A 23,547-nucleotide genomic window follows, 5' to 3' on the forward strand; every position below is an offset into this window, starting at 1 on the left:
TACTAGCACAAACCCCACAAGAAATCACTCGTATATATGTTATCAGTCTCTAAATTCTGGCACGCAAAGACCCCCTTTATCCACAACAAGGGCGAAAGATACCGAGTTCGAGTCCCGAGTACGGCACAAGAAATCCAGGTCCTGACGAGGTCAAAACTAAACCACCGACCGGGTTTAGTGGGCATCAGCACCTCGATTCCTTCCTCCCACTGGTCCCCTCCGACCGCGACGACCTCGATCCGACGACATCAAACCAACCCTCGTAGTATAAAATCCGTAGTATAACCGGCCGAGATAAAACCAACTCCGCAAGGAGCGAGTTTTCCTTATCACAGACCAGCGGGGTTGAGCTGCCCTGGGATAAGTTTTTTGCCATTTTTGGCCCACGGGGTTCTTAAGTGTGGGAGAGAGGGGAAGGGAATAGATAGCCAAACCCCCGCTCTTTTTCTAAAGAATCAAGAGACAAGGATGAAGAAGAGAGTGTGTGTGTGTGTGATTCCCGGTCAAAACTCCATCTCGTAGTCTAAATCGCTTGGCCTATCCAACACCTCAAACGGAGCATCCTGCATATCCCAATCCATATCGCGAGGAGCACCGAGAGCGGCGCGATTCGCACCTTCTCCCCCTAGCGAAGCTCGCAGCCTCTCGACCTCGCGCTCCGCCATGCGTCCAGCCTCTTCCAAACCGCGGAGCACGTTGCCCAGCATCTCCTCCAGCTTCAGGTCGCGGAGAACCTTCTCGTACCGGCGCATCTTGGCCCGGTCCCATTCTTCCTCGACCCGGTCGGGGCCGTGGAACGAGTCCTCGGGCCGCGACTCGACATCCTTCCACTTGTTGCGGAATTCCTTGGCCACCCCGATGTACTCGCGCACGGCGCCCGTGCCGAGGATCGCGTGCAGCGGGCTCGACGGGTGGTCGAGCGCGGCGAGCACGTTGGCGTGGAACCGGTGCGCCGCGCCCTGAAAGTACAGCGAGTCGCCGATGATGGGGCGGCGTGAGGCGGGGGTCGCGTGATCCTCCGTCTTTCCGTCTTCTGCCGTCGTGGCCCCGGCTGCTGCTGTTGCTGTAGCGGAGGCGGTGATCACAATCCCCCAAACACCCAGGAGGCAAACGAGGCCCCGCTCCAGCAGGGCGTAGAACTCGTAAAAGTCGATCTTGAACTGCCGTTCCGCGTCAACCGGGTCGATGATCAGGTCGTACGGTCCCAGTGTAGCCTGAGGTCCAGAGGGTCCGTCTCCGTCAACAAGGCCATCGATTTGCCCCTGGTTGTCGAGGTTGTGTTGTCGGTTCTGGTATTGTTGGGCTAGATTTAGCGCGCGGTGGGACCAGTGCGTCAAACTGTTGGCCTTCCACGCCAGTCGCCGGAACAGCCTGCGGAATCGCTGCAGTTCAGCCTCGCGAGAGAGATATCTTCGCTGCTGAGCGGAGCTGACGGGAGTCGACAACGGGGCGGGGATTGGCAAAAATGGTGGTTGTTGTTGCTGTTGCTGTGGCAGTTGTGGCTGCTGTGCCGAGCTCGATGGGACTGAATTCTGGGTCCGTGGTGAGGCGGCTCTTCGGGTCCAGCTTGGGATCTGCGATTCTCGCTCGCGGCGTACATCAGGACTTGCCCATTTTGAAGCGGTCAAGTCGAGGTTCTGCATGGCGATCCGAGGTGGCTGCCTGAGAGAAAGTCATTATCCGACACTTGGTCAAAAGGACAATGTTTCACTGCGGTTCCAGAAGTGGCGGTGCAAGTGCCCAAGCCTCAACTTCACCGTCTCTTGCATTGACGATAAACCGCGCACGTCGTCACTACGGCCTTGCAGTGAAGTGGTTGACACACTCTACTTGGTAATTAGAATTAGAATTGGAACGGGTATATCAACATAGTGCGCATCCATCATTGACCGCATAAACCCTATTTCCAGTCGTCCAATCGCCTTTTGAACGGTACCTTTACCATAACCCGATGCCAATAACACTCGTGTGCTTCCAAGCCATACCAAGGAGAACAAAGTGAAGCTCGCCAGTTCAATGACTAGGGCTATCCCTTGTCCCTCGTCCTTGTTGATCCCTCCTACCTGCATGGCTGACTCTGCCCGTGACGTCTTGCCACGTCGCGTCAAACCTTCTGCCTGTGCTTGCTAAGAGACCTTCCTCTTCTTCCTCCAGCTCATCTTCCTCGGAATCTGGATCTGATAGTTTCGGTGTACGGAACAGGAGAATAATGAAGCCGAGCAGGAAAATTCCCAGAAAAACGAACTGCGCCCAGAAATCGACCACACCGAAGAAGGGGAAGTTGACCGTCACACGGTTGAGGAACGTGGACACGACAGACGGGGTGCAGACATTCCTGGCGGCAGGATTCTCGGTTGACTCGGTGCATGGGACAATGTGCTGTGGGTGATCAGTACAATCGGGTTGTTCCCCAGGGTGCTTGAGGGGATGGTTGCAGAACGTTTGAGGGCCAAATGTGGCATACTGCGGAGCCACCATCATAGCTATTGAGTAGTTGATGGCCAGCGTCATGAGAGTGAGCATGACAGTGGCAACTAACAAAGCTTGTGGTGATGTGTGAGCTTTGCGGATTCGGAAGATTGTAATCCACAAGACGCGGATGCCAATGGTCGCAATTCCGATGATGCTCGCACTGAAGAAAAGCATCACGATTAGCATGAAGATGACATAGTCGATAGGAAACACCTTGGCGGACGTGACGAGAATCCAATTGACCGGTTGGAAGATGTTGATGTGTGCCAGTAGATAGCCGCAGTGCTGTTTGCAGATCGAGTTCTTGGCCTTATCAATGCCTGTAATGAGCATGCTGGCGAAGATCAAGAGTACAATGATCACCAGCAGAAGCCCTAGAATGAGTTTGATAGGCCGCAGAACGGCGCCCAGCTTGATCCAAAATTTCCAGAAGATGTTTTGGTCTTTCCCCGAGGATTCCTCAGCGAGCCGCTGGTGACGACGAAGAGTACGTTCTTCACGAACAAGCGCATCCAGTTCTCTTTGGTCTTTGGAGGACAGGCCATCGGGATTGCCTTGGGCACGGCCCTCCAGCTGTCTCTGCCTCTCGAGATTGCTTTCCAATTGCGACGCGGTGGATTCGCTTAGCGCGGGCGCTGAGACACTGGGCGCAGATTTGATGAGGGTAAGAGGGAGAAGCGCGAGGCCCGCGGCAGTATAGAAGCAGTAGATGAGCACTCCAATCGTGATCAGAAGGCCTAGCGCAAACGTCAAGGCGCGTTCGCCGTGGTTTTCGGCCAGTAGTTTCTTGAAAAAGTCGAGGTCGAAATGGGCCCCTTCTCTGTGGCGGGCAACAGGGACGAAGAAGCCCACGAGGAAAAGCGCAACGCAAAGGAAGACGAAGGCTAGTGTGTATTTGAACGCAGCCCAGAATCTGGAGCCGAAAGTCTGGTTACCCTCCTCTTGGGCGACTTCATCATATTCTTCGTACCAGAAATAGGTAAATGGAATAACAAGTAAGCAGAGAAGCGCATCGAGTGAGTATAGAAGATAGTAGACGACCCGGAGGGTAAAGGTGATGTTGTCGACCTTCTCTTGATTTGCCCAGTCCTTCCGTTGGCCCAACTTTGAGCTTGTGGTACTAGAGACCAGCGCGACATCGACGGGGAGTAGGAGGACGGTTGCCAGCAGAGATGTGATCGTGAAGATGCAGACAGTTGTGACGAACATAGACCGGTCTCGATGTGTTTGGTAGAGGTAAACAAAGAGACAAGCGATGGAGAGGAGAATGACCACGGCGATGGCATAGACGACCCAGATCAATGTAATCTGGATATAACCGGCTGCGGCCATGGTCGAGTAACCTGGGTCTTCGAACCCGGTCTCTGTCAATGAGGAGATCTGCATGACGATGTTTCCTGGCGACTTCAATGGGGGTGTGGCGGTACGCAATGGCACAGCGTCTGCATCTCAGACCAGCTGGATTATATGCGATGAAGATGGAATGAAAAGTGATGCAACGATCAGGGAAATAAGGTAGCGCGGCAGTCAGGCGCAATCGTGACCTCAGGGTTGGAGAAGCTCATGGCAGCGCAGGTTCAGGTGTCAGTGGGTGTCGCATGATGAAGGATGCGTCGTCATAGCTGCCCACTTTGTGTTGTTTGGTCTAGATTCGGACTAGCTCGATATTAGCAGGCTAGTCACGTGTCAGGCCAAAATATCAAACTGGAGTTGCGACTTGGCCCCCTTCAACGCGCCCTGTCCTTGACAGATATATCAATGTCTACATTCCTCCTGCAACAAGTCAACTTCCGGTGATGCAGCTACAAAGAAACAACTTGGAAGAGCTTGTAGAGATGCCAGGAAGCGAATAGTGCTCCCGGCCACTCCAGCTGATCACCTGGCACTTTCATTTTCCAGCACCAACCTCAGAATGCAGTGCTACTCCGAGCTTATACCTCCTTCGGGCGTCACTCACGCCCTCTCACTCCCCTTCACTTCACCTGATGCCGACAATTTGATTGTTGCGCGGACGTCTCTGCTCCAAGTCTTCCAATGCAAGCCGGTCAATGGTGGTCAGGAGTCGAGACTCGTCTCGATCGCCGAGTACAGCTTGGCAGGGACAGTCACGTCGTTAGGCAAGGTCAAGATTGCCGACTCGAAAAGTGGCGGGGATGTCGTCCTCATCGCCCTCCGTGATGCTAAGCTGAGTCTCGTCGAATGGGACCCCGAGTTGCATAGCATATCTACTCTGTCAATACATTTCTACGAGCACCATGATCTCCAGGCTGCTCCGTGGATGCCTGATCTCGCCGATTGTGTCAGTCATCTGACGATTGATCCGTCCAGTAGATGTGCGGCCTTCAATTTCGGCGTCAGTAATCTCGCTATTATTCCTTTCCATCAAGCTGGAGATGATCTGGCTATGGACGACTTGGACGACCTTGACGGAGAGGATAAGGAAAAGCCCTCACACGCTGAGCAAGCTGACGGACAGGTCCAAGGCCCTCAGACTCCTTACAGTCCCTCATTTGTTCTGCCAATGACAGTTCTTGATCCTGTGTTGCTACATCCGATCGACATTGCTTTCCTCCATGAGTATCGCGACCCTACCATTGGGATACTGTACTCTACAGCTGCTCGCTCCTCAAATATGAGCGCGGAACGGCGGGACGTTACGATATATGCGGTCTATGCTCTGGATCTCGAACAAAAGGCGTCAACCACGTTGCAATCTGTCCAGAAGCTTCCCAATGATCTCTATCGAATAATTGCTCTTCCTCTGCCAGTCGGCGGGGCTTTATTGGTTGGCGGCAACGAATTGATCCATATCGACCAAGGAGGGAAATCTAGCGCTGTCGCGGTGAATGAACTGGCGAGAGAGGCATCTTCATTTCCCATGGCCGATCATTCCGAGGCTCGTCTGAAGTTAGAAGGCTGTCAGGTAGAGCACCTGGGAAATGCAAATGGGGACATGCTGGTTATCCTGAGGTCCGGAGAACTTGCTCTTTTGACGTTCCGAATGGACGGCCGTTCGGTCTCTGGGATGACACTTCGTCGACTTGGAGACGGACAAACGCCAAGTTTGGTTATGGGAGCAGCATCTTGCACCGCAAACCTTGGAACCAATCGCCTCTTCATTGGGAGTGAGGAGGCCGACTCAGTCCTACTAGCAACAGATAAGAGGATCCCCCAGCTGAAGCGAATCCGCTCTCGAGCGCAGATACAAGCCAATGAAGTCGAGCCGCAGGAGGATGACGATGAAGAAGATGGTTATGATGAGGACGACGATGACGATCTTTATGCCGAAATCACTAACGGCCACAACGGCCACGTTTCCGGCGACCTGAGCGGCCAGAGCTTTCGGGCGGTCGATCGACTCGCATGTTTGGCACCAATTAATGACATTGCCTTGGGAAGTCTGGGCAAGCGAAAACGTGAAGATAGTGACGACTCAGAGCGGCTCGATTCATCAGACCGCGAACTTGTCTGTGCGTATGGTCGAGGCAATGCCGGTGGAATCGCCTTTATCCGTCGGCAGCTGGAGCCGGAGGTGGTGCAGCGAATAAAGTATGAAGACGCTATTGGACTCTGGTGTTTTAATTCTATTGGGAAGAACCAGAATGCGACTGACAGGCATGCGGAGTCTCGATTCGACAATCTTATCCTGGTCTCGCAAGTGACACCAGACGGTGCTGGGAAATCTTCCTTGTTTTCCCTCGCCGACGACAACCTGGTCCCGATCACAGACACAGACTTTGATGAGACGGCTGGCTCTACTATATCGGTCTTCAAGCTGGAGAGGACCAACCACACAATCCAGGTACTTCCAACAGAAGTACGCGTATATGATGCCCATTTCGGCCTCTCCCAGATATTTCCTGTCGTGGATGAAGAAGAGGGCCAGACAGCCAGGGCAGTCAAGGCCACCTTCGCCGAACCGTATCTCATTCTCATCAGAGACGATGGAAACATGACCTCACTCAAAGCCGATAGAGCCGGTGAACTGGACGAAGTTGAAATTTCCAGCACTCTGAAGAACAAGTCTATCCTGTCAGCATCGCTCTATCATGACGCCAGCGATTTCTTTCAGACATCGAGGTTCTACGAGGCTGCTGGGACGCCGCGAGGGCCGCTCCTAGCATTGTTGACATCCGAAGGGCACTTCTGCCTCCTGTCATTACCAAACGCCGCCCTTGAGGTGTTTCAATGTGATAGCCTGCCCTTCCTCCCCACGTACCTCATGCAAGGCCTACAATTACCGAAGCATTGGAGGAAAAAGGATGATCTCGCTGAAACCCTCATTGTCAATCTAGGGGACGCAACAGAGTCTCGACCATATTTAGTTGCTCGCAACACGACAGGGGATGTCATTATTTATGAGCCCTTTGCAGATCCGGAGGTGGTGGGAGGTTTCAAGTTCAAGAAAGTCTCAACCAAGCCGGCCGAAGCACCCGAAGACCAAGTTGAGGAAGAAGGGGAAGAAACCTCACTACGTCCGATGCAAATCATCCCGAACTTGGCTGGACATGTCTCAGTGTTCATTCCAGGCTCCCAGCCGATGCTGATTCTACGTGAAGCTTCCACGATGCCTCGCGTTTACGAGTTCCAGCCGCCAAATATCAAGTCCATGAGTGCGGTCCACACTGGAAGCTACCACAATGGTTTCGTGTTCATCGACGATTCGGACCACATCTGCTTCTCTCAGCTTCCTCCGTCGCTGATGCTGGGGCAATCGGATTGGGTCATCAAGCGCATCCCACTCGGACTAGATATCGCCTCCCTTGGCTACTTTGCTCCTGCGGACTCTTATGTCCTTGCTACAAACCACCCTGTAGAATTTCAACTTCCCCAAGATGATGAGTGGCACCCTGAATGGCAAAATGAAGCCACGACCTTCTTACCCGCGACGCTGCAATCTACCCTCAGGCTTCTTAGCTCGAAAACACACCGGATCATCAGCCAGTACCACTTTGAGTCTTCTGAGAGGATTCTGTCAGTGAAATCACTCAATCTCGAAATTTCCGAGGAAATGCATGAACGCAAAGATTTGATCGTCGTGGGCACAGCTCTGGTCAAGGGAGAAAATGTGACCACCCGGGGGAATCTATATATATTCGATGTGGTTGACGTCGTTCCCGAACCGGATGTGCCTGAAACTGACCTCAAGCTCAAGCTGATCACCAGAGAAGACGTGCGAGGTGCGGTTTCTGCGATCTCGGGTGTGGGATCACAAGGTTTCCTCCTGGCCTCGCAGGGCCAGAAATGCATGGTCCGAGGGCTGAAGGAGGACATGTCCATTCTGCCCGTTGCATTCTTGGATATGCGGTACTACGTGCATGTCGCCAAAGAGCTTGCAGGGACAGGCCTGTGCATTCTGGGGGACGCGTTTTCAGGGTTATGGTTGGTCGGGTACTCGGAAGAACCGTACAAGCTGCAGATTCTGGGACGTGACTTGGAAAACCCGGCTGTGCTTGCGGCCGAGTTCCTGCCCGACGGGAAGCAGCTATATATCATTTCGTCGGACGAAGACGGTATGCTGAGGGTTTTGCAGTATGACCCTGAAAACCCCAAGACGGAGCGAGGGGCCAAGCTCCTGTTGAGAAGCACGTTTCACACGGGAGCGGTTCCGACGACCATGACCTTGATCCCGCCGTCGTCGCCACGGGTTTTCAACGGGAACAATTTGGACAGTGACGAGATGGAATTTGAAGACAACAGCCACAACCCTAGCCTGGCGCAACCTCATCAGATCCTCATCACCACCCAATCCGGCTCACTTGCTCTCCTGACGCCTCTGCGCGAGAGCACATACCGTCGCCTCTCCATGCTGCAGAATACCCTGATTGCGACGCTCGACCATCAACCCGCGAGCCTCAACCCACGGGCATATCGCCAGGTGGAGACTGATGGGATCGGTGGTCGCGGAATCATCGACGGCGACATGGTGAAGAGGTGGTGGGAAACCAGCACGCAACAACGTGTCAACAGTGCCGATAAGGCGGGCGGGAGTGTGTGGGAGGTACGGAGTGATTTGGCCATGATTACTGGTGCCAATCTTGGGTTTTAGAGGAGCATCAACCATAGCCATCGATGTAACAGAGGCGCGAGTGGGCAACTCGAAATGATTTCAGTCGTCAAAGAGTGGAGGGGGCGAGAACATGGCGCAGGCACATACTAGTATGTAGGCAGGGTAGGTACATACTTGTGCTTGTAGAGGTGTCCTTCATTGGCGGAGGGATTGCCCACACACTTTGCGATGCTTGAGGTGAACAAGGCGAGTCAATCAATAGTGTTGTCCCCCATCGATATGATGACATTATTACTGGACGTCCCTTAGCTGTTCGTCCCTTTTATTTTTAGTTTTTTCACTTGTCACGACACCGAGATATTGTCAAGGGGAAGGGGAAAGAGCAAGATACTCGCACTCAATCAAGCACTCAATCCATCCCATCTCAAGGAAAGACATAATACATAGGCAAGTAGGGATAATTAAGGACAGATTTCACAAGCCACATAGACCAGCAGATGTACGTGAATCGGGTGGGAGCGTTGCCGTGAGACTATACGGAGGTCTATCACAGGTACAAGTACAAGGTACAAGAAACTTGGAAGAGGTTGAGGTCAAAGTATTCCCACCATCACACCACAGAGCTCTTCTGTGTACCAAGTACTTGGTACTTGAACTCGGACTTCGTTCACCTCACTAACTTGGGACCCAACATCGCTCATCACGTTCTAGAACATGGAGTTAAGAACTCCCTTGTCCTTAGTACCGGCTACAAGTATTACCTTGTACGTACGGAGTAGTTGTGAGGGGAATGACCCAATGACCCAATGACTATGACAGTGACAACGGGCGCCACACCCACAAAGGCCAAGAAAAACCGAGAAATGGTCAGAAGATGCCAAAGATCATATGATGTTCCCGTGGTTCCCCAAAAGTATTGGATCAATTAATGGCATGGCACTAATATGGATGATGGATGATGGATGGGTCTGGATTTCTTTCGATCCCCTCCGATCCTCGTCCCCCACCCTCGGAATGATTTTCTCCACAAAGAAAAAAAAAAACAATCCAAGAGTCGAAATACGAAAATGAGATCTCAGCCAGCAGCGAGCAGGGAACAGGGAACAGGGACATGTAAGTTACGGACGGGGGAAGGGGAAGAGTCTTTCACCGCACGGCTTGTCTCTTTGAAGGTGCCGGGATCAAAGGACATGGAAAGGGAAGAGGAAAAAGAGACGGAAGATGACCTGGTTGTCCTTTTGAGTCATTTACCATCCATCTTCACCACCACCACCATCAACACCCGGTTAGCGATTTTCGCCGCATCCTCCTCGTCCTCCAAGATCCAAGATCCAAGTCAATCCAAGTACTTGTACTTGTACTTTAACTCGGAACATACAAGCACTTGTATAAGGATCCAAGCAAATTCGTGGCGTGATGATGGTGATGATTATGATTTACGAGGTGGGTTTTAAGGTCAAGTACAAACCCAAGGTTTCCCTCTTGCTTGACACATTCACGTCCACGTTCACGTTCACATACACACCCTCACACTCTCTCACTGTGTCTGTGCGTGTGTATCTGTGGCTCTGTATGCGTGTCTCTTTCTCCCTCTATCCTCCCCCCTCCCCCTCTGTTGTTCCATAGAGTTTGTTTAACATTTCGAAACCCTCCGACTCACTCCACCCCCCACAGTAAAACGTCAAAGTAACCTCCTCCACCACCACCACCACCAGACAAGATCTCTTCCCTCCAGGAACAAACAACCCCCTCCCTTGAAGCTTTCGCACATGACACTCCGCCCTACACCCCGTTGTCCTTCGAGTGATATATCAAACACAGACTACTCGCTGGACTTGGACAAGTAAGTTTTTCTAGATTGAAATCCGTCAACGGAAGGAAACACCAGCAATGGCATTCGGTCGAAACACCACCCCATCGTCATCCTCCGCCGGTCCGAGGCGCGTGGGCATCATGACCAGCGGAGGCGACTCGCAGGGCATGAACGGCGTGGTGCGGGCGGTGGTGCGCATGTCGATCCACATGGGATGCGAGGCGTACGCCATCCTTGAGGGGTACGAGGGTCTCGTGCGCGGCGGCGACGCCATCCGCCGCATGCACTGGGAGGACGTCCGGGGCTACCTGTCCCTGGGGGGCACGTTGATCGGGACGCGGCGGTGCCGCGAGTTCTTCGAGCGCGCCGGGCGCGTCAAGGCCGCCAAAAACCTCATCCTCAAGGGGATCTCGGGGCTCGTCGTCTGCGGCGGCGACGGCAGCCTCACGGGCGCCGACAGGTTCCGGGCCGAGTGGCCCAGCCTGCTCGACGAGCTGGTGCAGACGCGGCAGCTCACCCCCTCGCAAGTCGAGCCGTACCGCCACCTCAACGTGTGCGGGCTCGTCGGGTCCATCGACAACGACTTCTCCGGCACCGATGCCACCATCGGCTGCTACTCGTCGCTGCAGCGCATCTGCGAAATGGTTGACGCCGTCTTCGACACGGCCGCCTCGCACGCCCGCGGCTTCGTCATCGAGGTCATGGGCCGCCACTGCGGCTGGCTCGCGCTGATGGCCTCGATCGCCACGGGCGCCGACTACGTCTTCATCCCGGAGAAGCCGCCCGGCGCGGACTGGGCCGACGAGATGTGCGAGATCGTCACCAGCCACCGCAACCTGGGCAAGCGGCGCACCATCATCATCATCGCCGAGGGCGCCACGGACATCGAACTGAACAAAATCACCGCCGACCAGGTCGTCGAGACCCTCAGCGAGAAACTCGACCTCGACACCCGCAAGACCGTCCTCGGCCACATCCAGCGCGGCGGCCTCGCCTCCTATTACGACCGCTGGCTCGCGACCCTGCAGGGCGTCGAGGCCGTCAAGGCCTTACTAGAGGCAACCCCGGACACGCCGTCGCCGGTGATCACCGTGCGCGAGAACAAGATCCTCCGCTCCGACCTGCAAGAGTGCGTGCGCCTTACAAAATCCGCCGCCGCGGCCGTCAAGGAAAAGGACTGGACCCGGGCCATGAAGCTCCGCGACGTCGAGTTCAAGGACTACTTTGACAGCTACAAGCTGACCACGTCGACCACGGAGGAGAGGCCGCGCCTCCGCCTCCCCGAGGAAAAACACATGCGCATCGCCATCATCCACGTCGGGGCCCCCGCCGCGGGCATGAACCCCGCGACGCGCGCCGCCGTCGCCTACTGTCTCTCGCGCGGCCACACCCCCCTGGCCATTCACAACGGCTTTCCGGGCCTACAGAGACACCACGACGACAAACCCGTCGGTTCAGTCAGAGAACTCAAGTGGATCGACGTCGACGACTGGGTCAACCAGGGCGGGTCGGAGCTGGGCACCAACCGCAGCCTCCCCAGCGAAGACCTCGCCCAGACGGCGTACTGTTTCGACCTGTACGAATTCGACGCCCTGTTCCTGATCGGCGGCTTCGAGGCCTTTACGTCGGCCAGCCAGATCCGGAACAACCGCGACAAATACCCTTCTTTCCGCATCCCGCTCCTCGTCCTCCCGGCCACCATCTCCAACAACGTGCCCGGGACCGAGTACTCGCTGGGCAGCGACACGTGCCTCAACACGCTCGTCGGGTTCTGCGACGTGATTCGGCAGTCGGCGTCGGCGTCGCGACGGCGAGTCTTCGTCGTCGACACCCAGGGCGGCAAGTCGGGCTACCTGGCCACCATGACGGGACTCGCCGTGGGCGCCTCGGCCGTCTACACCCCCGAAGCGGGCATCAACATGCGCATGCTGCTGCGGGACATTGACTTCATCCGCGAGGACTTCCAGAACGACAGGGGCGCCGCCCGCGCCGGCAAGATCATCCTCCGCAACGAGCGCGCCAGCCAGACGTACTCGGCCCAGATGATCGCCGACGTCATCAACGTCGAGGCCCAGGGCAGGTTCGACGCCCGCGCCGCCGTCCCCGCCCACTACCAGCAGGGCATGAAGCCGTCGCCGATCGACCGCATCCGCTCCTTCAAACTCGCCATCAAGTGCATGCAGTTCCTCGAGGAGAACTTTGCGGGCAAGACCCCTGACGAAATCAACGCCAATCCCCTCAACGCCGCCATCATCGGTATCCAGGGGTCCGAGGCCGTCTTCAGCCCCATGGGCAGCGACTTGGGCTTGGAGGCCACCGAGACCGACTGGAGCTCGCGTCGCCAACTCAACGAGTATTGGCGGCCCGTCGAGGCTGTCATCGACATCCTCAGTGGCCGGCCAAACGACCTGGACGGGACTGCTGATTATGCCACGCTGCCTGAAACCCCCGGAGAAGCATTTGTGTCTGTCGCCCCCAGCCGCGCAATCACCCCGAGGCCGCAAATCCTCTAGCTCTTATCTGTTTAGTGGGGATGAATGGGTACTGGTGCTTTATTACATGGATGGTTTCCCTGAACAGGATGTCAAAATGTCCCACCCTGGGGGTATTGGAATCGATAGCTCGTGTTTTTGATACCCGTCGAACAATTTGTTCAAGCCGAGGGAAAAAAGGTAGATCACCCGAGACAATGGCAAGCTTAGGAAAGTACCAGGGTGAGAACAAAAGTGGTGCACTTTGGTGATAGGGAAACCCAGACAATAATGGAAGACATGATTGAAACAATCGCAATCAATATTGCAATCTCAATGCTGCAGCGATTCAGGCACATCCGGGAGCTTACAACTTGGAAAGTGTTCGTGCATTTGCTAGAGCCAAGTATTCGTGTTCTGGTGCTATTCAACAGAGAAGCAATCTCCCCAATGCTCACATGGTGTGATAGAACGGGGATGTAACGACACCACATCTGCCAGCATAGCGTGGGTAGATACAGTACTGAGCTGGGAGCAAAGCTATGAAAAGCACCGTCTGAACAGCACCCATTCCCACCAGATGAGCGGGCTCCCTGCGGGAAACAAAACACCATCGAGTAGCACAATGGCAAAAAGAATGGTCGGAGCAACCTCCTCGCGCAGCTCACGATGTTCAGGGGGGACTGTCACCTCGGAGCAAGTCTTCGTCGGGCTCAAAAGGGACATCCTGCGCTGCAAAATCAATCATGTTCTCGCTTGTATTGTCATGTTCGAACAACCGGGCTTGCATTCGGTTTTTCTTGCCTTTCTTCTTTTTCGTGTTACTGACGGCTTGTGGTATTTCGTCATCCAACAGTCCCGTCGGACCTGCGGCCAAGGATGTGCTACCAGAGAAAACCGTAGTTTCTCGATAGATAATAGAGCCTTCGTCTACGGCTTGTTGGCTGGTGATATTCTGTGCATACGAGACAACCTCGTCGCCGAAAACCCACTTTTGATTCGACGAACCAACAGCCTCCGCAACAGGAGCTTGGCCAGGTCTCGCAGCCGAGATGCCTCCATGATTGGTCTTTACCCTATCTGGAAATAAGGAGATGGCAACTCGGCGGTCGGAATGAAAAGGCTGGTACGGCGCATTGGTCTCGATCTCGGCTGAAGCGAGCGGGTGTGGCGTTCTGGAACCTCCATCTCTCGTGGATCGGACTTTCCAGAAGCTGAGCAGTGCAGATGTCGCATCGCTGTCCCCCTGTGCTTCGTCTGAGCGATTCCGCACCGGAAGGTCTGCAGCGAGTTCCGCAGCCTTAGGGAGCTTGATTGCGACAGCCCTGCGTGCATCGAATACCGATACCGTTTCCATCTGCCGGTTCTCCCTAGGCTTTGTCATTCGCACATAGTAATTCTTGATGTTGTTCTCGTCCAGGATAGATAGTACTGACTTCCCATCACGTCGGAGCCAACAAAATATGCCCACTCGGGCTGGAATCTTTAGATGAAGCCTGCTTTGATTCGCGTGTCGTATGCTGGTAACAGTCTCGGTAGCAGCACCTAAAGACTTGCTGAGTCCCGCTGCCACTGCTCTGCTGCCGCTTTTGATACTGGTCGTAGAGGCAAACCCCATACCAGCCGGAGCCATCCCAGCCACCCCACTGCTAATACTTGGTGCTCTACCACGTAAACTTGCAAGCATCGGCTGGGTTCTACCTGCAATGCTCATTGCGGAGGCAAAGAAGCCGCCGGGCGGCGCTGGATCATGGTCTGTCTTTACCTGGTGGGGATCAGCCGGCGCTGAAGTCGGCCGATTCCTCTTGGTCGGAGGTGGCGGCCATTGAAAAGCGCCTTTTGGCAGGTCAAACAGGTGAATAGTTCGATTCTTCGTCAGAATGGCAAACCGGGAGCCAGTAGAACCGTCCCAGGCAACATCGACAATCGAGGAGGGACTCAATCGTTCGTAGCGTGCAATTTGCCGCACACGTCCGCTTTCGGTAGGATTCGAAGGTGTCGAAACGATGACATACTTCATCTGCATCAAATCCCAGACGTACTGCACATCACCTTTGCGGTTGGCTGTCAAAATACCGAGACCTGTAGGCATAAACGACAGAAAGCTACAACCTCCCGGTGGTTGAAATGTGACCATCGGGCTGGACTCAGAGATTGCTTTTCGGCCTTGGTTGTCTTGGAGCAACTTCAAGTCTATTATTGTGACAAGATCCGGGTCCTTGGACACGCCTTGTTGGTCAATGGCATGAGTAGGCGGAAATTGTGTCAGGCCAAGCTGAGGAGAGTAAACTGGAGGGCTGGAGGATGGAGCAGCTGGCATGTTAGGGTTGGTCGGGTCCCTTTTCCAGTAACTCTGCCACGTCTGCATTCCTTTTTCACTGATCCATTTTGCGCCCCTTACCGCCTCCTGAGCGAAGCCTTTGGCGACTTTGCTGAGGAATGTGTCGACATCAGGAGACTCAACATCGCAATTGGGCAAAGGTCGCGAAGGCGCCGTTCCAGCTGTAATATTAGAGTTTTTGTTATGGATAACATGATCGCCCAAAACAGCCCCAACAGATCTTCGTGACGGTGTGCTTGCAGGACAAAAAGCGAGCCATCGTCCGCTCAGACTGAGAATTGGAAGGTTCTGATTATCCGGACCACGGCCAAGATCAGCAGGTGAAACATCTACATCCGATCCTGGTCCGTGAGACGAGGAGTCCCTTCTGTGGAGTTGAGGTTGTATCGTAGTCCAGTACTTGCCTAAGCATTCAAATACTGCAGAGTCCTTGCCTTGCCGAATAGAGAAGACAAACATCTCTCCACTGTCAACGGATGCCACGACAACAAAGTTGCCACTCGAGTAAACTTTCAGGTTTGCTGCGTGGCTGACGCTTGAAGGTACTCCGGGAAAGCTCTCCACGGCTGTCTGCACTCTCAGCAGCTCGGCGACCTCACAGCATTTGCCGACTGAATATACCACTACCTTCGTCTCGAAGGGCGTCTGATGGTGCCCTGGAAAGGCCCGGTCTTCTGAAACCAAGGGGCCAGGTCCAGGCCCGCCGGGCCCATAGACTGTGAGTGCAACCAGAGGCCTGTAATCCGCAAAGGGAGTTTCGCCGGTATTCCACGTGAGCAGTGCGGCGTCAAGGATGGTACCCTGCACGCCGCTGAGCGCTCCTATGTGTTCGGTTTTCTCGCCATTGTAGCTCACAATGTGCAATTCACCGTCCACAGCGAGTAAAGCAGCCTCACGAGACTCGTTTCCTGATCCTGGAAGGCGAGCGAATTTCAATGGGACTGGTTCTGGTAGAGGCGTATGGGGAGGATGGAGACCTAGATCAACATCGTGAGGCCCGTAAAAATGTTGTTGAGGTAGATGAGGCGGGGCAGGCGGAGATCCATAAGCAGTCATGCCGTAGCCATACGGAGAGGTCGAGATTCTCGAATGAGTCGGGAGCGGAGGGATAGCACTGCTGTAGCTGACAGGACGGGCCTTTCGTAGCGGAGGTGAGATTGGAGGGCTCCTGCTGTTGAAGACGCCGCGGTGACTGAAGCCTGGCTCATAAGGAGGAGAGCCGCCTGTGTTTAGACCAGGGATGTGTTCAACAGGCGGGGTCCTGCCATGGACTGTACTCCGAGCCCAATGGTCAGCTGGGGGAGTGTGCTCATCGGACACCTTTTGGGAAGCGTTCACGTCGTTGAGAACGTCGACCGGGCTGATCCTTCTGTTCGAAGGGAATGCCTGGGGTAGTTGACCCAGGATGGAAGGCGGAGGGTTTGAGGAGATAGGGGGTTGTTGAGATTGACCCATTGACTCGGCTGCTTTTTCGGCATGATCGAGGCTCGACAGCTGTTTAACAGCAGCATTCTTTGTCTTTCGCTTTCCTGCTCTTGAGGCGGGGCGATCTTGGTCTGCCACTGTTTGGAAGCCTTCTCTTTCAGAGATCCTGGACTCGACGGAGGTTGGCTTGTTGGATGCTGGCATTCAAGAAATGGGGCAAGGCAGTGTGAGGTCCTAGCTAACTACTCTTCACAAGCAGCCAAGCTGTATCTGCAAGTAGAGCGACCGCGTCCGCAGGACACACAAGACCACTGTGCTGTTGTTGAAGTGAATCGAGGGACCGGCGCGGGGTTATTCGACGCGTCGGTTGGAGAGGGAATGAGTGAGGAGTGGTCTCGAGCAACAGATCAGCTTGCACCAACAGTTGCGTGTTAGGATCAAAGGAGGGACCGCTGAGTAGTGTGCAACGAAGGACTTGTGGGTATCTTATTCTTTGTCTGGTCAGAGAAAGGAATGGTTGTAATCAGAATCAGTCATGTGGCATCACTTATATGTACTTTGCTCGGGGGTAGCTACGTACTTGTGCAAGAGGCACTCAGCAATGAAGTAGTCGTTGAGTCAGGAGGCCTTTCCAGGTGAACTTAGTGACCTGCTTATCGGCAACGGGGCGCTGGGGGGACGTCTGAATGGTCACTGATTCCCAAACACTCGGGGGCGGTCACTTGCAGCACGGTGCGGGGGAGATGTTCCCAGGCCCACGGGATGTGGCTGGGCGAGTCACGAGTCGCCGGAGTAGCGAGGCTGTTCGCAGATTCCAAGGCCCGGCGACAAGGACATCATCACAGAAAGCATGTCTTACACTCCATTACGACCGGAGGATCAGTCGTCCTCAAAGTTCATGCTTTTGGTCTGCAGGTGTCCTTCCGAGTTACCTCATTGCCAGCCAGCCTTACAAGGAAGCAGAAGCAGATAATTCCAGCTCGTTAGATGTCTGCGCCTGACTCACATTCCAAACCCACCCAAGTCTTCGTGTTCTCCATTCAAGCCACAGACGGGTCCCTGTACCGAGTACGGATTGCAAAGGGCTGTAATAGGTTGCAGTATCATCTGTCAGTCGACTGATTTGTTCATGCATAAACAAGCATCCTTTCGGCTGGGACAAGAGTCATTGCAGAAAGGTTTCCATCTATCCAAGGTATTGGCTCAATCGATGGCTTATAGGTACAAGACTCCTCGTCATTTTTCAGGCATACGACTGAATGCAAACACCGCGGAATCTCGGATTCGGCCAGTCGATGCTGGGTCACACCTGATTCTGCATTGAGCGGAAGGGAAAGTTGGGTTCCTTCTAAATCGGCTGATCCCGTGGAAAAGAGGACTTGCGGGCCATGAATGTCAATGCCCGACTTTTCGGTGTCGACAAAGGACATGAAACCTGCATAACTGCCCACCGCCTGAGCGCCGTTGACACCGTGTTTGATTCCATATCTTGATGCCTCCTCTTTCACTTCGACTTCTTGGCCGCAGCAGCTCTAGCCTTTGCTGCCTTCTTCCTATTGCTTCTGATCATGACCATGGCAAGGAACGTTCCTACGACCGCCGAACCAAGGAGCGTGAGGATGACAGGGATTCGGATTGCCCAGACGCGAGGTGGGAACAGGCTCTGAAGTGGATGGTCGTCGTCCACAAAGGGCTGCAAGAAATTTTAGTCGATAGCCTCATATCTGTGCAAGGTGCCATACCATGAACAAGGTCCATAATGTGTAATATAAGAAGACTGTGGTTGCTACCACGAGCATCGCCATGCCCACAATTTTGTCCAGCTACAACAGGGGAACCATTAGCATTTCGATTGACCGCGCAGTTCGCAGGGTGAGAAAATACCATCTCGTCACAGTTTTGTTCCTGCTTGTGGATGATGCCCTTGAGACCTTATGTATCGCAAGAGACGCCGTGAATAATCACTGTTGTAATGTTTGACACGCGGACTGAAATGGACACGCAGTCGCGTTGTCGGAAAATGTCACTTCGTTGAATGGCTTAAAAAGGAAATCGCTCCGGAAGGGTTTTTCCGAGTCCGTGTTTGAAAATCGACTTTGCGATTTATTTGCCTGCCGCTGCCTTCAACTCAAATCAAGAGGTCTTCGTATCCACGAAACCGGCAACAGCAGAGGAAATGAAGATTCTGCTTCCTCTAACCACCGCTTGCAGTCTTTGAGTTTGCCAACATGGCGGACACCATGTTACTCTCGTCTGCTGTCCGCCTTCCCACGCCGCCTCCAGGTGGTTCCTATTCCCCCGGCCCCTCGGTAGCAAGAAAGAGATCACCTCCATCTCGGTCACCCTCTCCTCGACGCCGCCGACCCGCGCCAGTCGAAGCTAACGATGGGCGCAATCCAAGGGGCGCGGAGCCGGAACGTGAGATGGATGAGCGCGAGAGACAGCTACTCGCCAAGTTCAAACCTAGGGAACCAGATGAAGCAAGACGAAAACCTTTGACGGCCGAAGAAAAACAAGCGGCTGCCAAAGCCGAGTACGAGAAGCTCCTCACGATGCGATCGGGCGGCACCTATATACCTCCTGCAAAACTGCGTGCTTTACAGTCACAGATCACCGACAAGTCAAGCAAAGAGTACCAGCGAATGGCTTGGGAGGCTTTGAAAAAATCCATAAACGGCCTCATTAATAAGGTCAATGTCTCCAACATCAAGCACATTGTCCCGGAGCTGTTTGGTGAAAATCTTGTCCGTGGTCGAGGGCTGTTCTGTCGGAGCATCATGAAAGCGCAGGCCGCTTCCCTACCTTTCACCCCGATATATGCGGCGATGGCTGCCATTGTGAATACCAAACTCCCTCAAGTCGGAGAGTTACTCCTCAACCGACTGGTTGTTCAATTTCGAAAAGCCTTCAAGCGCAATGACAAAGCAGTTTGCTTGTCCTCGACCACTTTCGTCGCCCACCTGTGTAACCAGCAAGTGGCGCACGAGACTCTCGCTGCACAGCTACTTTTGTTGCTTTTGCACAAGCCGACTGATGATTCTGTGGAAATCGCGGTTGGTTTGACCCGGGAAGTGGGCCAACATCTGGAGGAGATGAGCCCTCCTATCGCATTGGCTGTGTTTGATCAGTTTCGAAGCATATTGCACGAAGCTGACATCGACAAAAGAGTCCAATACATGATAGAAGTACTGTTCCAAGTCAGAAAGGATCGGTACAAGGACAACCCGGCAATTCGCGAGGAACTCGATCTCGTGGAGGAGGAAGACCAAATTACGCACCAAGTCGACCTTGATGATGATATTGATGTTCAAGACTCGTTGAATATTTTCAAGTACGATCCAGAGTGGGAAGAACATGAAGAGGCGTATAGGAAACTGAAAGCCGAAATCCTCGGGGAGGACAGCGGCGATGAGGAAGACGACGACGATAGCGGCTCTGAGGAGAGTTCGGATGATGAAGACGCCGAACAAGAACGTGCAATGGAAATCAAGGACCAAACAAATACGGACCTGGTTAATTTGCGAAGGACAATCTACCTGACCATCATGTCCAGCCTTGACTTCGAAGAAGCGTGTCACAAGCTGATGAAAGTCCAACTCCCGGCAGGCCAGGAGTCTGAGCTACCGTCCATGATCATCGAGTGCTGTTCACAGGAGAAGACATACTCGAAATTCTTTGGCCTTGTCGGTGAGAGGTTTGCGAAGCTTAACCGGCTCTGGACGGACCTGTTTGAACAGTCGTTTGCGAAATACTACGACACGATTCATCGATACGAGACAAATCGCCTACGGAACATTGCTCGATTCTTCGGACATCTGTTGGCTACCGATGCTATTGGTTGGCACGTGTTTTCTGTTGTGCACCTAAATGAAGAAGAGACTACTTCCAGCAGCCGCATTTTCATTAAGATATTGTTCCAGGACCTGGCTGAAGCCTTGGGCATGCCTGAGCTTCAGAAGAGGATGAAGGATGATATTCTTCGGCCCTGCTTCTCAGGTCTTTTCCCGACTGATACACCTCGTAATACACGGTTCGCGATCAATTACTTCACCTCCATCGGCATGGGGGCCCTCACGGAGGAGATGCGTGAGCATCTCAAGAATTTGCCAAAACCAGAGCCACCCGCCCTGCCTGCACCGAAGGATGATATTTCGGACTCTGAAAGCGTCAGCTCATATTCGAGCTATTCGAGCTATACGACGAGCAGGTCATCCACGAGAAGTCCACCTCGACGGACAGATAGGAGGTCTCGGTCATTGACACCAGACGACCGGTCGACAAGGAAGACTCGACGTCGGCGTGTTTCCGAGTCACTTTCGAGGTCCCCACCTCCGGCTCGCGGTGCAAACAGGCGGGCAAGGAGCTATTCTTCGTCGGTATCGCGCTCTCGCTCTCGTTCACCCCCACGACGCGTGGAAACAGCAAGACGATCGCTCTCCTATTCGGCCTCTCCGAGTCAACCACCAAAAGGAGGACGAGACAACGGCCATCCACGTGGACGAGCACGTACACGCTCAAAGTCGTACAGTAGTCACACCGGAGATTCTCGCTCGCCCCCTCGACGTCGCCTCCCGAATCGGCGTTCCGGTAGTTATTCGACGTCACGGTCGAGATCTCGTTCTCCCCCACCACCACCACGCCAAGCCAGTCCTGCTGTGCATCCATCTCGCCGGCGCAACGTTCCAGCTGCAAGACCCAAGTCCAGATCACGTACACCACCACGTTTTAGTCGTCGGCCAGCTCCACGAAGGGCTCCTACTCGAAGTCCATCACGCTCGCCATCACGCTCACCACCCAGGCGTAAAGTCAACAGATATTCACCCAGCAGGAGCAGGAGCAGGAGTCGAAGCTTGACTCCTCCACGACGAAGAGCACCTCTGCCCAGGAGAAGGAACTCGTCTAGTGTCAGCGGACGATCAGTGTCTAGGTCGAGGTCACCACCACCTGCACGAGGAATATCAAGGAAGGAAGGGAAGAGGCGATGGTCGGGAAGCATGAGTCCGAACAGAAAGGGTGGCGATGGAAGAGCAAGGGCTGCGGATTTTGACTAGTTCTATGCACCACCCATCACATGGATTTTTGGAAGAATGAGTGACATGGTATATTGGAAAGAAAAAGGGAGTAAGCGGAAATGAGACATTGAAGATGCTGGTCCGTCCCTGTAGGACGCAGGCGATCTTGAAGCGAAATGAGCGTCGAAACAAGCCAGCTTTTCGCGGCACCGGATCGGCCGTGTCTCTTTTTTCTACTGATAGACGCCGTGGCTTCTCACTATGTGCTCTGGTTCCACTTCTTCTTACCCAGAAAATCTTTAGGGTGTGGCGCGAACGAAGAGACACGAGTATCGAGTCCATAGTATTTCTTAATAATTCCACGTCCCCTGCTCTCTCTTCAATTCTCAAAGAAGTATCTCGCCTATATCGTATGTAGTGGGTAGACTCGATCAAGTCCAAAATGGATCGGGCGGCCGCCTGAGGGATATGGTCTAATCCAGTCCATTGTTAGATGATGTTGTCGTAGTGATGCTATTTCTATACCACTATACCACTATACCATCCATGCCACACACACACTCTCTCTCACTCTCACATATAAATCCTGCACCGTGTACCATGTACCATGTCCATGTTCCATGAACAATATTCCCATGTCCCACGCCATATGTCCCGGATCAAGAAACAACGGAAGACAACCCCGAGGGATGGGTATTATACATAGCCCATGGAACCTGGAAGAAGCCTTTGCAGCGCTTTCGGTGGTGTTCTGCATTTGCCATTGATGCATGCAATAATGAGCACTCTCTCCCAGACTTGTGAAAACGACTTGACTCTGCAGAATATGATGCCTGAGTTTCCTATCAAAACGCCCAACACCCGTACCAGCCCAGCGAACCCAACTATTGCAAGCCGGTCCATCGGCCTACTAACCAGCCATCCATCCAGCCAACCAGCAAGCAAGCGACATCCATCCCCCAACTGGTTCTCCTGACGCCTTAGAGTAATATATTATCATGCTGTCGTAATTAATTCATACTGTGTCGTCGTCATAAGCGAATCGTACATCCCTCAGCCCTCGTCCGCGGCCCTTGCCTCGGTACCCGCTCCACCCGTCTGGCCCGCGCACGCCCATGCTTTGACAGAATTGCTCGTCGCCCTGGGGTCTCTCATTCTTGCTGTTCCCCGTCAACATGCTCTGCAGGCTCATGCACACCGACTCCACCGACTGCACGGGCGACCACCCCGCCGAGCCCAACAGGTCGAGGCAGATGATGCCGTTGGAGTAGATGTGAGGATGGATCGGGATGGGGCGGCCGGCAAAGGGTGTCTGGGACTGGGACTGTTGTTGCGGGTTCGCGGGGTCGGTTGCGGCGGGTGGGACTTTGAGAAAGACGACCTCTGGTGCTTCTGTATGAATAGCCGTCGTTATACCCAATGTCAGTCAAAAGGTCAATCTAGCCCAGCTTTTACCCGTTCTTCCCTTGTTCCCGCCTCTTTTCCTTTTCTTCCCTGGGGGTTTGGTGCGGCACATTACCTATGGGATAAGAGTCTGAGAAAAGGAAACTGAGGCGGAAAGTCTGGTTCATGTACAGAGGATTCGCGTCTAGGACTTGGATGTCAACCAGCCATTCTCGGAAGTCGTCCGCTTTGACCAGCTCGATCCCCGGAGGAAGTTTTTGTTTTGCCTGCAACAAGGTAACAATAGCACGGACGTCAGCACTCGTGGTGTCTGGTAGATCGACAGACCACTAGCAGGCAATGACAAGGACGGCTGGTAAAAAGGACCGGTGTGAGGAAACAAGGCTTGCGGTGTAGTTTTGGGGGAGGGGTGTCGTTGGCATGTGATCATTACCTTGACCAGCTCCTGCGATGACGTTAGTTTGGGAGGGATGGAGGAGGGAAGAATGTGAACTGGGAGAGCAGAGCCACTCACCTTTCCTAGTCGCTTCGTCGCGAACATTGCGGGACACAGAAACGGGGTGGTTTAATGAGGAAAACGTGTGTTGTCTTTTGCAGAG

The 23,547-nt window shown here is 53.9% G+C and overlaps 7 protein-coding genes across 7 annotated transcripts; 3 read left to right on the top strand and 4 right to left on the bottom strand.

Annotated features, from left to right (window-relative positions):
• Positions 1-503: 503 nt before the first annotated feature.
• AYO20_02312 (hypothetical protein) lies at positions 504-1,643 on the bottom strand (the record flags this gene model as incomplete). The annotated part of the gene is made up of 1 exon (XM_022640616.1): positions 504-1,643. The coding sequence occupies one exon, from the start codon at positions 1,641-1,643 to the stop codon at positions 504-506; it is 1,140 nt and encodes a 379-aa protein (XP_022503265.1).
• Positions 1,644-2,013: 370 nt separating this feature from the next.
• On the bottom strand, positions 2,014-3,858 carry AYO20_02313 (hypothetical protein; the record flags this gene model as incomplete). Its single annotated transcript, XM_022640617.1, has 1 exon — positions 2,014-3,858. One exon carries the CDS (start codon positions 3,856-3,858, stop codon positions 2,014-2,016), a length of 1,845 nt encoding a protein of 614 aa, XP_022503266.1.
• Positions 3,859-4,384: 526 nt separating this feature from the next.
• On the top strand, positions 4,385-8,521 carry AYO20_02314 (hypothetical protein; the record flags this gene model as incomplete). Its single annotated transcript, XM_022640618.1, has 1 exon — positions 4,385-8,521. The coding sequence occupies one exon, from the start codon at positions 4,385-4,387 to the stop codon at positions 8,519-8,521; it is 4,137 nt and encodes a 1,378-aa protein (XP_022503267.1).
• A 1,851-nt stretch (positions 8,522-10,372) lies between these two features.
• Positions 10,373-12,808, top strand: AYO20_02315 (6-phosphofructokinase; the record flags this gene model as incomplete). Its single annotated transcript, XM_022640619.1, has 1 exon — positions 10,373-12,808. The coding sequence occupies one exon, from the start codon at positions 10,373-10,375 to the stop codon at positions 12,806-12,808; it is 2,436 nt and encodes an 811-aa protein (XP_022503268.1).
• A 631-nt stretch (positions 12,809-13,439) lies between these two features.
• On the bottom strand, positions 13,440-16,736 carry AYO20_02316 (hypothetical protein; the record flags this gene model as incomplete). Its single annotated transcript, XM_022640620.1, has 1 exon — positions 13,440-16,736. The coding sequence occupies one exon, from the start codon at positions 16,734-16,736 to the stop codon at positions 13,440-13,442; it is 3,297 nt and encodes a 1,098-aa protein (XP_022503269.1).
• Positions 16,737-18,760: 2,024 nt separating this feature from the next.
• Positions 18,761-21,063, top strand: AYO20_02317 (pre-mRNA-splicing factor cwc22; the record flags this gene model as incomplete). The annotated part of the gene is made up of 2 exons (XM_022640621.1): positions 18,761-20,698; positions 20,776-21,063. 2 exons carry the CDS (start codon positions 18,761-18,763, stop codon positions 21,061-21,063), a joined length of 2,226 nt encoding a protein of 741 aa, XP_022503270.1.
• A 1,496-nt stretch (positions 21,064-22,559) lies between these two features.
• AYO20_02318 (hypothetical protein) lies at positions 22,560-23,489 on the bottom strand (the record flags this gene model as incomplete). Its single annotated transcript, XM_022640622.1, has 4 exons — positions 22,560-22,936; positions 23,064-23,277; positions 23,382-23,393; positions 23,463-23,489. 4 exons carry the CDS (start codon positions 23,487-23,489, stop codon positions 22,560-22,562), a joined length of 630 nt encoding a protein of 209 aa, XP_022503271.1.
• Between the last annotated feature and the right edge of the window lie 58 nt (positions 23,490-23,547).

The sequence above is a fragment of the Fonsecaea nubica genome, assembly GCF_001646965.1.
Source record: "Fonsecaea nubica strain CBS 269.64 chromosome Unknown Scaff10, whole genome shotgun sequence".
In the NCBI taxonomy this organism is placed as follows: Eukaryota; Fungi; Ascomycota; class Eurotiomycetes; order Chaetothyriales; family Herpotrichiellaceae; genus Fonsecaea; species Fonsecaea nubica.